The sequence below is a fragment of the Camponotus vicinus genome, unplaced genomic scaffold (assembly GCF_025532165.1).
Source record: "Camponotus vicinus isolate PSW18456_S1 unplaced genomic scaffold, iyCamVici1.0 SCAF_9, whole genome shotgun sequence".
NCBI lineage: Eukaryota > Metazoa > Arthropoda > Insecta > Hymenoptera > Formicidae > Camponotus > Camponotus vicinus.
In genome coordinates, this window is record NW_028141981.1 from 9,251,962 (window position 1) to 9,267,690 (window position 15,729).

General features: G+C 37.2%; 1 protein-coding gene across 4 annotated transcripts in view; it reads left to right on the top strand.

Annotated features, from left to right (window-relative positions):
* LOC145977313 (multiple PDZ domain protein) overlaps positions 1–15,729 on the top strand; it is a 94,347-nt gene that overhangs the window by 41,974 nt on the left and 36,644 nt on the right. For all 4 annotated transcript variants that reach the window (XM_083109199.1, XM_083109196.1, XM_083109198.1 and 1 more), the window contains exons 8-17: positions 5,217–5,351; positions 5,879–6,037; positions 8,938–9,114; positions 9,268–9,493; positions 9,694–9,995; positions 10,224–10,448; positions 10,544–10,717; positions 10,851–11,012; positions 11,480–11,722; positions 11,832–12,062. In XM_083109199.1, the coding sequence (XP_082965325.1) occupies positions 5,217–5,351; positions 5,879–6,037; positions 8,938–9,114; positions 9,268–9,493; positions 9,694–9,995; positions 10,224–10,448; positions 10,544–10,717; positions 10,851–11,012; positions 11,480–11,722; positions 11,832–12,062 (2,034 nt within the window). The remainder of the gene's footprint in view (positions 1–5,216; positions 5,352–5,878; positions 6,038–8,937; positions 9,115–9,267; positions 9,494–9,693; positions 9,996–10,223; positions 10,449–10,543; positions 10,718–10,850; positions 11,013–11,479; positions 11,723–11,831; positions 12,063–15,729) is intronic.

A 15,729-nucleotide genomic window follows, 5' to 3' on the forward strand; every position in this document is an offset into this window, starting at 1 on the left:
AAAATTTTATTAAAATTCTTTGTTTAAAATTTTTTTTCTCATTTATAATCAACACATTGTTCTATAGAGATGATTAGATTATAGATACTGATTTCTTTTCACGAGGTCATAGCATTTTACTTCCGATTTAACAATTCAGGTCTCTCCCTCTCTCGCTTTTTCTTTTGTTTTTTCTCTTTCGCTGAAATGAAAGATCTCGGGATCTTTCCTCTTCACAGAGACCATTGTGCTGAATACTTTTCCATGTAAAAGGATGTTCTTCATTGCCTCTTAATAAGCACGCTGCTCTCTCGATAGCCTTCTTATTTTATCCTGTAACTCATAGTCGAGTATTCACAAGATCGTCTTATACAGCAAATTTTACAAAGTCTTCCTCAGACTCGAGGGTACTACGGGCCGAAAGAAATATTTACACTGGAGCCGTTCGAGTGATGACACGCCGATAAAATCCCGATCGATAGCCCTGGCATAATTGGCCTCATTTAGGGACCTTTCCATGCGACACACCTCCTTTTTTTATTCCCCTTCTAGCTTCTGTCGCAATAATAGGAATAATGGAGTGGCTACGACGGAAATAGAATTATTGGTACAGCTTTGCCGACATCTCGAGGCGATACATTTCTTTCGCTAATAATATTTATCTTATATCTATTGTTATCTTATATCGACTGGACATCTTTCATGTATGGATACGTTGAGAGTATAACAATTTTCTGATCTATATGAGATATTATTACATCTTTCAAGTTGAATTTTTAAGAAAATATTCAGGATCTTTTTTATTCTTAGTTTCTCATCGGTTCGATCTACTTTTAAAAATTTAATCAAGAAGTTAATGAATATGCAATAAGTAAAATAATGCTTTTAATTATCTCTTTCTCTTTAATCCTGTGATAATTTTATATATACGAAAACATTATTATTACTCATCTCATCTAGGTAAACCATATTTTCATGATTACCATATTTCAATGATATGTTTGACACATTATATTGATACATTATTAAATTAACGTAAAATAATATATTAACATGTTACATGAGCGCGCTTATCGAATTATATCGAATTATATATCGAATATTTTGAAGAGCAATCCTAAACAGTTAATTGCAATAGTTTATTCGAAACTATCGATTACCGGGAGAGTTTTCGATCAGCCGAACGAAACGCAGCGATTCCTCCCAATTTCTCGACATTCTTCGATATATCTAGATCGAGTGGTTTTTTTCAATCGTAGATAAATTGGGCGCCCATTCGCTTTTCCCCCCTCGTCCGCCTCTTCCTCTCCTCCTGTCTTCGGGCGCGATAACAGCAGCGGCGGTGGGTGGCTGCGACGGAAATAGAATTATCGGTAAAGAGTTTCGCTGCCGTTCTCTGGGCAATACCGGTTCTCTGCAGGCAAGGTTTGCGTGATCTTTAAAATTTATCGTCCATTATCGGCGAGAAACTGTGGAATCGTTTATCCTCGTGGCGATGCCATTTCGATGGAACATTTAATCGTAACAAATTGACACTTTCCTCCTCTGAATTAGATCTATGGCTTTCTGTATGTTTGTGTCTGTGTGTCTGGTTTTCGATATTCCGTCGCAATTAATTTTATCCGACGAAAATGGAACGATGTACAGATTAACACACTTCCGCTGTTGTTCAAAGTTTGCACAAAAGTCTGTTGTATTATCGGCGATATCGGTTAACGGTGGAACCGCTCATAAATAACGCGAATTGAAACGGAATTGATTACGAAGCAAAGTTTCAGGCGTTTAAATCGAAAACGTGACTTAAAATATTGACTTTTTTATCTTGTATTTTCCTCCCTCGTGAAAGAAAATCGCGATAATTATAGAAAATAAAGTTTACGCGATATTACGATTTTTAATATTTATCTGCGTTTATGAAAAATATATTGAGATATTTATATAAATTCATATCTATCGTGTTGTATGTATCTCATACGTTATTTATCGTATAATATTTATATTATACGTGAGTATAAAGAGAATTTTAGCGAATTCTCAAGATATTCGATCGTACACATCTGTCAGTGTGTTTATTTTTCTATTGCCATTATGCAAATGTCATGCCTACGTATTCGATTGATCGGCGAAGGTCGGCGACTTTCTCCGAGATAATAATAAGTTTATAGACGAGAACTTCCTGTGCTGTCAATAAAAGTCGATCGATGGGACTTTGCTCTATCAATTATACGTATTATTACCTCTGCATTATTTAAATAAAATACATTTGTTTAGTTTTTTTTTAAATTTATTGACTTAATAGATATTAAATCAGTATTTTCCTAGTAAATATTAAATCAATAATTTTGATTTACGTACGTTCAACACGCTTTATTATTTCAACATTATCGTTTCAATAAAATATCTCTTGTCTCGTATATTATTGTATGAAGTTTCTTCGAAATTCACTGAATATAATCTAATAACTATTGAATAATGAATATGTATAATTTAAGTTATATTAAATAATGAATATATATATATATATATATATATATATATATATATATATATATAATTTAAGTTAAGTTGTAAAATAGTCTGTTAGTTGACTTATTCTATATTTTTGCTAAAAAATATTATCATTTTACTGTAAAAAATATATCTAAGAGTATAATTAATTTTTTTAAGTTACGTGGACTATAAAAAGAGAGTTAAAGTATTATAATTAAAATTAATTGAAGTATAAAATATCACTGGGATTTACATTATTCCTTTCGCTTTTGAAGATAAGAATAGAAAGCACCGTAATATATATATATATATATATATATATATATATATATATATATATATATATATATTATATATATTCGGCTTTAACGGATTGATTATCGGTTTCTTCTTCCGCTTTTGTGACGGGGAAAAGTAGCCCCGACGTCGTCGCGCGCCGCGTCAGAGACGGAGCTTTATTACTTATTCCAAAACTAATTTTGAGCTGTGCGAGAAACGATTATCGGATTAAACCAAGTTCGGTCGAAGAACACTCTGTATCTTTAATGACGTCAACGTGACCGGAGTCCGAAGCGTGAGTCCGCCGTGTCGTGTGTCTCTTTCAAACGAATTTCCTGCTTCGCTAAGCGCTTGTACGGCTGCGTGTTTAATCTTTCATTAGTGAAAGTACGCATATACACGCCGCGGGCGCACGCGCGCGTTTGTACGACACCCGCAATGTAAATTACTCTCGGCCGTGCCCCTCTCTCCCTTTCTCTCCATCCATCCCTCCCTCCCTCCCTCTCTCTCTCTCTCTCTCTCTCTCTCTCTCTCTCTCTCTCTCAATTTCTCCGTTTCTCAGTGCAGCTTCCGGTTTCAAACTGCGAAGGAGAGAGAGAGAGAGAGAGAGGGAGGGCGGGAGGGAGGGAGTGAGGGAGAGAGGCGAGAAGGAAAGGAAACATGGATTTTCAAAATGATGTATGTATACCCGGTCCGTTCTATATACATATATAATCCTTGTTTGCACGGACCAATTACCGGATCATAAAAAATTTATCGGATCGACGTTATAACGAGCCAATAACTCCGCGTCCCTTTAATCCTCGGAAGAAATGCGGCCGCCGGTAAAAACGCTTTAATTAAATTCGACCAACTGTCCGGTGTGTCACTCGTAATAAATTGGAACGCGGGGAAACGCGCCAGCTTTACGAAATTTCGCCTCGATGATGAACAGTCCCTTGTCACTTGCGACTCTCCCCGTTTCTTCGCATATTTTTCAAGCGTTCGGTATTGAAAGGATTATTCCGCGAAATAAATGATATCGCGTTTTTTCTTCTATGGCCGCTTAAAATTGACGGGAGCCGAAATCCTAGCATAATTAAATCTCATTAATTTTTCGACAATACCACAATATCGAGATAACCGGGGAGGTGAACGATGAAAAATTGATTGGAAATCTTGGCTACGATTCATCCCCCGGAAGATATGAGCTATTGTGCTCTCTGTAAGAGCTCTATCGGAAATCGGAACATCAATATTAAATAGCTCGTTAATTGTGGTTGTGGACGATAACGAAGCAAACTCTGGAGAACCAATCAAATTTAATGGCCTAATATATATTGCCAGCAGAGATTATTGCATCGCTTCTACTTGTTATTGTATTGATTTTAAACAGAAATTATATATTATTGATTATAAAAATTAAAGAAGCATCATACAGATTCCCATATAAAAATAAAATTTCCATATAAAAGCACAAACCTGTATTGTAAAATTATTGATTACAGTTAAAGCGATTAAATATAAGAGTATTTATAATTTAAATATAATATACATTATATATGTATTATATTTAAATTATAAATACTCTTATATTTAACAACTTTGTAATCAATAATTTTACAATAAGAAATAATGGAAAATAAATAAAAATACTCTAGAAAAGCTTCAGGATATTTTAATAGGATATTTGAAATAATAATAGGGAAAACCCCTTGGAAAACCCCTTTAAATTAAAGCTTTTATGCGAGATATGTTGACATGACAAACAAAATTTCTCATTGTTAGTGAAAAGTCTCAAATAATCTTGTTCGTTTCGTTAAGTTCGTTAAAATATGTCACGGTAGGGTAGATACTGTGTGCCATCATTATTCTTATTTTCCATCTACTATATCCTCATTATCCTTCTTTCTCTCTCCTTCTCTCTCTCTCTCTCTCTCTCTTTGTGGTATAAGTTACAGTTATTAGAATTATGGATGCGTACGAAGTGCGAAATTTTTGCGAAAAATACATCCGCAGAGGGATTGCTCTGAAATTTTTGCAAATGAATGATATTACGGAATACATTTGTGCTTCGCATTCGCTATCAAAAATAATCTTTTATAAAAAATAATCTCTCTTGCCATAATAAAATTTTAAACCTTAAAAAGTCCGCATTATATGTATATTCGTGAGAGATAAGCGCATTTTTGGAATAGTTATACTGCCGATAATTAATCTAAAATATATTGAAATTAAAAGGGAAGAGAGAGAAAAGAATTACTTTTGTTCTTTCGTTTTTTTTTTTTTTTTGGATTAATGGATGTTCGCTGATTGCAATAAAAATTCAATGTAAATGTGAGATTTTTGCTGTCAGTTTAGATTTCATTTCATATCGTTCAATCATTCGAGAATAAAGAATATATAAATATTATTAAAGAATATTATTAAAATTTTTTTAAGTGGGTTTAACGGGTCTATAAACGTCTTTGCGACCTTTTTTTTCGCAGTTGAATACGGAATGGGCTCAAGTTGAAGTGATAAATCTCATCAATGATGGCAGCGGTCTTGGATTCGGCATCATCGGCGGACGTAGCACCGGCGTCGTCGTCAAAACCATTCTTCCAGGAGGTGTTGCCGATCGCGTAAGCAAATAAAAAATTAATATCTCTTTGCCCGCAGCATTCTCGCGAAATCTCTAAATAATCTCTTTTTTTTCATGACGTATGATAAAGTAATTTTTTGCGCATCTCCAAGATAACCCCAGTATTAATTAGAATATATTATAGTCATGGCATATAATTCTTATCATAGATTCAGCTCTTAATAAGTAAATTTCCTCATTAATCACGGGCTTAACTTTTGATAAGTTGCTCACTTAATCATACGGTGGCGTCGCGTGCATCTTGTATCCTTCCCACGCCTTTTTTCTCTCTAGATTTCTCACGCTACATTTATTCAAATTCATGATGCATGCGCAACGCGAATATGGCTCTGTGAATTTAATTTTTGTGTTAGACGCGCGCGTATATCCCGACACCGCTCGGAAACGGGCCAGGAAATGAGAAGCGCGGGGCGAGCATAAGGGACTGATGTCCGGGACATCAGTGTTTGCCCTCCGGATAACAGTTGCGGAAATTAAATCGCTTCTTCTCGCATTGTATGTTCGCAGGATAATCGGCTCCAGAGCGGGGATCACATATTGCAGATCGGCGATGTCAATCTCCGCGGGATGGGAAGCGAACAAGTTGCCGCGGTTTTACGGCAATCGGGCACCCACGTGCGCCTTGTTGTCGCGCGACCTGTGGAACCCACTTCTCCGGATTATCAGGTATTTTTACTTACGCAATCTCTCTTTTTTTCTCTTTCTCTCTTTCTCTTTTCCGTGTTCGGAATTATGACTAATAAACGGCGTATTTCCTGGTATTTTATTTGCTTCAAACGCCCACAGCGTAGACTATAAGCAGTTTCAATTATCAATCAACTACATTATCGTCAACAGACTCTCTTGCTTGCTTTTATTAAGTACGACTCAGAAGCTTGGATAATCGGATAAAATATAAAATCTGAGATACTATGTTTAAATATTATGATTTATAATTATTATATTATGATAAATACATTGTTTTAAATAAATTTGTGGCTTATATACAAGGTTTTTTCAAAATTTGACATTGTATAAAAAATATTTCAGACAAAATTGATAGGTAAAATTGATTGATCTCGAGAACTGATCTTAGTTAAAATTCACATTATCTTGAGAAATGATCTTAGTTAAAATTTAAAATTATCAATTTTGTCCTCCTCAAAATCTTCTCAATTTTATTTGAAACATTTTTTGTATAATATCAAATTTTGAAGAAAATACTTTGTAACATTTTATATAAAGCATCTTGTATCTATCATATTTATTTTATATTCAATAATTACACATTCTAACTTGATTCGAAAGAATAAGAAATAATACAATATAATATATAATATTCAAAATAATACAAATGGATATTTAATTTTACTACGTGTAGTTGTATAATTTATTTGCAATTATAATATTTAAAATTTAACTAATAACTTTTGCGTTCCACTAAGTCCATGTATTTATTATTTATTCGATAATTTGCAATGCACTCTTAACAGCTTGCATTTTTTCTCCATGAAAATCGTGTAATCCTGCTCGCGCTGCAGAAACGAGCATTTAAAACTCAGTCAGCTCGCACACAGAACATTTTCGCAACGCTACGTATTTAAGTAGTCGAGTTAGAAGTGCACAACGCAACCATTAAATTCCGATACGGGTGTTCAAGATGTCCGTCGTGTCCAGAGATTGATGGTATGGAGTAATTTGCGTATGTCATTGTCAGATTTCCGTTATATGCGTACTATCGCGAATTAGGGGTCGGAGTTCACGCACGAAATTGTGTTAAATTGCAAATCATCACGACGATATATTGCTGATTCGACGGCGGCCGAACGCGATCGATATCGTGGGATTCGTGCCCAGGATCTCGCGCATCTTGCGGAAAAGTTGTCGCAAGTTGAAATTTTTCAATCTCAATTTTCAACTTAACATCTACCTTGATACTTTATGATACTTTAAATAGTCAGATCTCTTTGGAAACTATTTAACTTGCAGCTTTCTAGAAAGCTTCTTTTTCAAACCTTTAATATGGGAAACTGTTTGCTTACTGATTGCTTGAGATACAAACTGTAGGAGAGCTCGAGTCTTATATAAAGTAATCTATCGAATTCCTTGTGAATTCATAAACATGGAAAAATTGTAAAGTTAAAAATAGGAGCAAAATTTTTCGATCCGGGAAAAGCCGCGAGGGAAAATGTATCGGGATTCTCGGAGCGGTTGCATATTTAAGCAACGGCGACTGGGAGAGACAGAATGAGCTGTAATTCAGGGATTATAAATAATACACCTAAGTACTTTGAATCGTGATGGTTCTATTATTCCAAAGCGTAACCACGACCATCCCGAGATGGACAAACTCTTGGAATTTATCATGTCCGCGGAGAATCGCGGGAAATGGAAATTACGCCGCGTATTAAAATTGAAAATCTAACTAGGGCAGAGAATTGAGTTTATCTCTCTTATAACAAATGAATTGTTTACCGCATTTAGCAAACAAAAGATAAGAGCGACACGTGCGTTAGAGGGAATGTTAAAACGCAAGGTCCAATAAATTAACTCTTATACACTGTTTACTTCCAATTACAATAATCGAATCGTGTGCATTAAATGCGTGGGCATATTCGTGGAAACAAGATATTTCATTATTCATCCCTCCGACGAAAGCAAATAAGAGTGGAAAATGTCGAAGTGTACTCGACTTCTCTCATTTCCAAAGTTAAACAAAAAATGAAAAAAAAATAGACCAGAGTTGCCACGGTCTTTCAATTTTTATCGCACCTCTGATCGATATTTATATCCCGCTCCGCGTATAATTCCGCCAGCCATTCTTCGCGCGAATATTAAACAGCCAGCGACCTGTCTGCAGCTACGGAATACACAAGTGCTCTCCCGATGAATTTTTTTAAAGGGTTGTAACAAACCGTCCCCTGATGCTTGTCGACTTGTAAATATCACTTGTTGAGGTCCGATAAAGTTCCCTCGTGGCCTGTCACGCTGGTGCGAAACGTAGTGCGATAAAATTCGTATCCGCGAGATAATCCCCGACGCCTGTAAAAATAATAATAAAGCAAATATTGAAAATAAGATACTTATGATGCGCTTTGAATGCGATTCTTTTCTTCAGTGGATCATACAAATAGCCAGAGAAATTTTTCTGCCTGTATGTATAACAAATATTAATTAATTAATTTATTTTCCAAGTGAAAGAGAGAGATTCATCTTAACTACGAAAATAATAATAAATGTGAAAATGCACAGCTTTGCAATTGTAAACAGACTTAAAATTCATAACGTTACTATTATTCCATGACGCATAAACTCGATGCTGTAATCTCTGCAAGAAATTCAACAAGATTTACAGAAAAGCTGGCTACGATTGATGTTTTATTTATTGGAATGGATCGAAAATTTTCACACGGTTGGGAATTCAAAAGCTTGGAAAATACTCTTGTCGCGCGCGATATAGGGATCGCATTTTAGAAGCTGCATTTATTTTTATATAAATCCGTTCGAAGGGAAAAATAGAAAAAGAAAGAGAGAATTGAGGGCAGCATTGGGACGCATAAAATTTCTCGTTCCTGATATCTTTCCAGGCTCTCGGAAGTCACGCCCCAATCGTCCCTACGAAAATCCTGGGGGACCCAGACGAGCTGGACAGACATCTGGTGCACAGCGTACCGGAGAGTTACAATATGCGACATGTGCAGGGAGGTGACACGAGCTACGACAACGGTTACATGTACTCGCAGGAATCCGACATTGAAATGCACGTGAGTGTGTTGCCGTCAGAGAAACGGTGATCGTAATTTCGCGTTACGATTCCGCTTTCCTCTCCTCTCCCTTTTTATATCTTTCTTTCTCGAAAAATCGTATCCTCGTCATTGGAAAAGAACCGCGAGACATAGAAGAATTCTCTGCCTCAGGCAAGACCCGGTCTCATCATGGACGTGGTACGCAACCCAATGCCAATTGGAGCGATGCCAGTTATACCGGCGGTGCCACTTCCGGTGCAGCTCCAGGATTTACCGGTGCTCACCATGGAGCCCCTCGATATTAATTCACTGCCAGAAATGGAGCGCTTCACGGTCAATCTTACGAAGGATATTTACGGCCTTGGCATCACTATCGCTGGATATGTTTGCGAGAAAGGTAATGAACATCCGACGCACGGAGAATATTTTTACCCTGAGTGTTTTCGGCATTTTAAGAAAAATCCACAGTATATAGAATATACGAATAACATAGGAAAAAATAGAATACATTTGAAATATCCGAAAGAGATAATGACATTAGTTAGATCGAATGATCAGATTCCCGAGATTCTGAATGAAAGCTTTTCGTTTTTGCAGAGGAGCTCTCTGGCATTTTCGTTAAGAGCATTAGCGAGGGTAGCGCGGCCGATTTGAGCAAAATGATCCAAATAAACGATCGTATAGTAGAGGTGGACGGGCATTCCCTGCAGGGTTACACTAATCACGAAGCTGTTGAAGTGTTAAGACGTACAGGGCAAACGGTGAACCTTTGCTTGGAGCGATACCTACGTGGACCAAAGTTCGAACAGCTTCAGCAAGCGATCGCCGCAAGCGAGTTGAGACTACCTCAGCCGAGTTCCCCGTCGATTACGAGCCTACCCAGTTTTCCCATGAGCGCGGTATGTTTTCTTTTTTTATCTAACAGTAGTCTCTGATGTATTTCAGTAAAAAGTTAAAAATAACTTTATATTAATTAAATGTTTGATCGATTCTATACATTCATTAAAAGCTCTATACTTTATCTGTGTTTTATTGTTTCGAATAAATTTTGTAATTTAGAATTTTATGATACGTCATATTCATTTGCATTGTGAAAGTTATCAAATTTATATTTGTATTTTTCTCAGGATGGAGAGACTACTACCGAAATAGAACCCGAAGGCGAATCTCATACCACCGTGGACAGCGCGGTTCTTCAAGAAGGAGAACGTTTAAGAATATCGGACGAGCAGGACGAGGCAACCAACGTCGAAGCCTTGTTGAGCGATCCATCGAGCGAACTTACACCTCAAATTCGTGCGGCTATCAAAGCGAAATGGCAGAAGATTGTCGGACCCGATACCGAGATAGTGGTAAATATCCTACGCAATTTTATCATGAGAAATCGAAGAGGATGAAGGGAAAATATCTTTTTCGTTTCTTTTTTCCTTTTTTTTTATTCAAATAGGTCGCCCAGTTGAAGAAATTTGCCGAAGGTAGCGGTCTTGGGATCAGTTTAGAGGGAACGGTCGATGTGGAAAATGGCCAGGAAGTAAGGCCTCATCACTATATACGTTCGATTTTGCCGGAGGGCCCTGTTGGGCAGAACGGCACACTGCGCTCCGGCGACGAGCTATTAGAGGTTATCGAATTTTCATATCTTTTCTTAACCATGCTAGCTCTATAGAGCGTTTTCCTTTCAAAGCGCTTGACAGAGCGCTCTCTTCCTTGTTCTTGAGCTATACATCTGAAACCGATATCGTGCTCTTTTGAAGGTAAACGGCTACCGCTTATTGGGCATCAATCACATGGAAGTGGTTAGCGTGCTGAAAGAGTTGCCTATAAACGTTCGTATGATTTGTGGAAGAAACATCGCCTCGCAGGATCCGCTTTGTCCCATCGATACTGCTCAACACCAGGCTGCTTTTCAGACTAGAGTGAGTATATACAGAGAGATAACGACATCGTGCGTTGTCAGTAGAGTTCTGCAAATTTAATTTACTATCTAATTTGTATGCGCCCTAACTTGTATGGCAATTACCCGAATCGTCCAAAACCTTACCCATTCAAATCTCATCAAGTTATCCAACATTGTTTATAACAACAATTGAGTCCTCCCGATTTCATGTAATAGACGTATTCTAATTGTAACAATATATTTTTATTTTTTATCTTTATTTTATTTAAATTTTTTTTGCACTTCTTCGATCTGAAAAGATGAGCTTGCTATTTGTTATCCCGCTCGCTGTCCAAAAGTTTTTATAAGCACTTTATTATTGATTATTCACTGACTGGGTCGGCGGATTTAGCAGTGATATTCTCGAATACCCGTGCAGAACTCTAGTTGTCAGTCGCCTTAAGTCGCGCTTTAAGAACCGCCGCGAAAACTTGTGTTGTCTCGTAGAGCATCCTTGGCGGGTCTCTGCAGAACTTGTTACCTACAATGGATCGTCTTGTGAAAGCGAAGTCGGACGGTTCCTTAGCTTCGACAACGACTACAGCCACAGTGACCGACGCGAGTCTAAACAAAATGAAATCGCGCTCGTTGGAACCGCTGACCGGTCTGGCGATGTGGAGTTCCGAACCACAAATTATCGAATTGGTTAAAGGAGAGAGGGGCCTTGGGTTCTCCATTTTGGATTATCAGGTGCGAATTTTTTTTTCCGGAACTTTTCGCACAATTTCGATAGAGAAGAAATGACGAATTGTAATAATCATCGAATTTGTTTTCCTTTTCCGCTCCGTCCCGGTTCTAGGATCCAATGAACCCCAACGAAACTGTGATAGTAATACGATCGCTCGTGCCCGGCGGCGTGGCACAGGTCGATGGGCAGTTAATACCGGGCGATCGACTTCTGTTTGTGAACGACATCGGATTAGAGAATGCAACATTGGACCAGGCCGTGCAGGCCCTCAAAGGCGCCCCGAAGGGGACCGTTCGCATCGGCGTGGCCAAGCCGCTGCCAATACCAGACAGTATTGTCCAGGTGAGCGATCAGGACGATCGAATCGAGGCTACGAGAGATAAAGACGCCGTGGCGACTGTTTCCTCGATCGTAGATAGTCACAAACAGAGGCGAGAGTATTTCCGCGAGCGTAAGATTAACGTGACCGAGCCGCCGCACATGGATTTGATCGAGGGCTTAAAGCACCAGCACAACCTCGTCAAGTCTGAGAGTTTTTAATTAGGTCGTTTTAATCAGGATAGTAGGCTCAAGGCTCTTGCCTCCGCTAAATTTCACCGCGGTTTGCGTGTCTTTGAGACGGCCGACATACGCACAATCAAAATCATGCACGCAATCAAATTACCTTCGGTTTAGTTAATCGTAGTCAATGTGCTTCCATTTTTTAACATTCTCTCATAGATCAAATAAACGTGCGCACGAATCTGCGAATGCATATTTCCTAACGAGATTCCGTCCATAAAAGTGAAATAATACGTTGTTACGTTTCATATATATACATATATACTAAATATGACGTTATATTACATATGTTGAGTATTGTCGAGTAATGAGCATGAAACATTATGTCCCGTCTTATGTGTTGGAAATCACCAAAATTTATAAAATCATCATTTCTAGTATGTCATATTTTCATTTTTTTTATTACGCGTACACATATAAGTTAATCGTTTGATAAAATCGGCAAAGTAAACTGCGGAGGAAATAATTGGCATTAGCATTCGTTAAAAGATATTTTAATTATTCGCCATCTTTGTGCGATTGCTTCATAAGACACCAAAGCACAAATTTACACACTTATATGGAATAATAAAATGTTGGATTGTATTGGAATTTTTAGCGTTATCGTGATTCGCAGAAAATTTATTTTATATATAAATATCGCAGAAAATTTATTTTATAAATCTGCATGATGTAGTTTGTTTAAGTTAAGTCAATTGTCCTATATTTATAGTATAATTATACTTTATAATAATTATTCTTGCGTTAATTTTTTAGATACTATTGTAAATGGTATTTTTATATACGCAATGACTGAGTTTTTTTTAAATTAGGTCCATACTATTTTTTATAATTTCTCGCGAACTGCGGATTTCAATACGGATTATGTATATTATAGTTTATTTTTACTAATATTTTTCATGGAGATAATTTTATCCCGCCGCATTTTTGAAAGCGACGAGTACATCAATATTCATGCACCTATCGCAGTGCACCAGGACGCGTTTAATGTGCTTTGCATCCCAAACTGTGTTAATCTGTGTGTTTTTAAGTTAATTACCTTTTATTGTGTTTCCCGTCACTATCATTAAGTTTTTATTTCGCAATCACGCGAAAGGCACATTGTTTTGACAATCGTAAGACTGCAATTTGTTTATCACTATGCGATAACTGCGATAATATCTCGCTTTAAGCACTTTCGCAAGTATCTTGTTCATATGTATTAATGTGAGGGATAACGTATCTATTTGCGAAAGAAGCGAGGTATAGATGAAATAGAAATTGACTAGAAATTGATTCTTGTGATCGATGGATGAGCTAAATGCAATTTATACGTCGAATAAAATTTTACGATACGATGCATGTACATCAATAGATTACCGTACATGTTGTTTTATTTCGTTTGTCATTATCCATTTGTCCGTCATTCACTCCAAATCCTTTATATGTATTCGTCAATTTCCCTGTATTCGTCATCCATGCTTGTTTCGTCATTGATTTAATCGTTTGCTTTTCATTTCAGCTCGTTTACGCGTGGCACACACTTCATTTTTAATGTATATACCTTAACATTAATATATCTACGTACACGTATATACTTAAATAGTACCTGTATAGTTTTTTTATGCCGCGTTTACCGTTGCAAGCGGAACATCCATAAAACGACCGAATAAAAACGGCGAAGCCTGATATTTTATGAGCGTTCGAGCGGACCGCCCTCGGCGATATTCCGAGGCACGGTCAAACGTTTGAATGATTTATGCGATACCTTCGGATGAGATATACCAGCGTTACTTTGACGGCGTATCTTTGACGAGCAAACCTTTTTCTCGTTTGGTTTCGTTCGACTCCTGGCGTAGGGGATCACGCGCATCTCCCTCGGGATGCGCTCCAGTTTAAGCAGGGAGAGAAAGCCCGTCTCTCGTGCGGAGAAAAAATAAAGTCGAAGGGGAGATCCAATTTTGGAAATCCCTTCGCGCGCGATTCGTTCATTCCGAATTGCGGAGCAGGACATTTGAATTGTGTTAAAGTGTGTTGAAGTGATAACAGTTGCGATAACGCAATACGCATTTCGTATTTTATACATTTGAGATAGAACAGTTGATGTTTGATAAAAATCTTTAAAAAAAAAGATACATTTTATTAGAGATTTGTAATTTTTACACACATTTGTAAGATTTTGCATCAACTTTATAGTTTTTAGAATTTAAATTATATATACGTATATCTTGAAACGTAATTGTCTAGAATCTCAATGTAAGAAACCAGTTGAGAGATCTAAAAAGCACGACATTAATATTCCTTTAACTACGTAGACAGTTATAAATGATTCTGTCAGTATAATTGATAATTCCATGCTCTGCTCTTGTGCAAAGTAATTCATTCATGATAGCCGACGAGTTTTCGATAGGTATCGCATTTTTATGCGGTGAAAGATTTGGGAGGAAAGAGAACAGGGAAAAAAGAGAAAGATCAGACATTTGGCAAACGTGAGAAGTGTACGAATGTATCTTCGGTTCGGTGTTGCATCGTCAGCGTCAGAAAAGGAATGGAGAACGATAAAGATACGGTGAACGAAACAGGGAGAGAGAAAGAGATGAGAGGAACGGTGCGAAAGAGAGATTTTTCGGTAATAGCGCTCGGTGTTTACCCCCGCGGATGGGTTTATATTGCCGATCATCAAACTAAGTAAGTACAGAACAAAACGATTGTAATAGTGAATGAAAGTTGCCTGGTAGAGAGTAGCTGAACAAAAATAACTTTATTGCATACGACTGACTTCTCTCACATACTTTCAAGTTCTTCCGAACTCACGAACACACACAATCGTATTAGTGATCTTTGTTTAGCTGCAAATTCATTTTCGAAGGAATTCTGTTTCTTTGCGTGCATATTATATCTGCCATTTGTCTCTTTGCAGTCGGGCGAGTATGAGAGAATGAGAGTGATACACGTATATTTATTAGAGAAAATAGCTTTTTTCTCGAAAATAAGATATACAAATGTGGTAAGAAAGGAGATGATGTCAGAGATAAAAAAAAATAGAAAATGCGAACGTGAAATGTGAATGCGAGTGTGAAAGGGTGAGAAAAGAGTGTTGAAATTAAAAAAAAAGAAAGACACAAGAGTGGCAGAGAGTGAACGAGAGAAATTGAGATGAGAAGAATCCGAGTGTGAAAGAGAAAGAGCGTGCGAGAGAGAGAGAGAGAGAGAGAACGACTCAAGCCGGCGGCAAAGTAGTCCAGAAGTGAGAGAATATAATAAAAAAAAAAAGAAAAAAAAGAGTGAAAAAAAGATAAAAGAAATCGAGAGAACGTATAACGAGGCAAGTAAAAAGATCAAGTTGAATAAGTCTCTCTTATTATTTTTTTTTATTCTTTCTTCTTCCGATTGTGTCGCCTTTTCCTTTTGGTGTCTTCACAAGCAATCTCTTTACAACAATTTTTAATCGAACTCTCCAAGCAAGCTC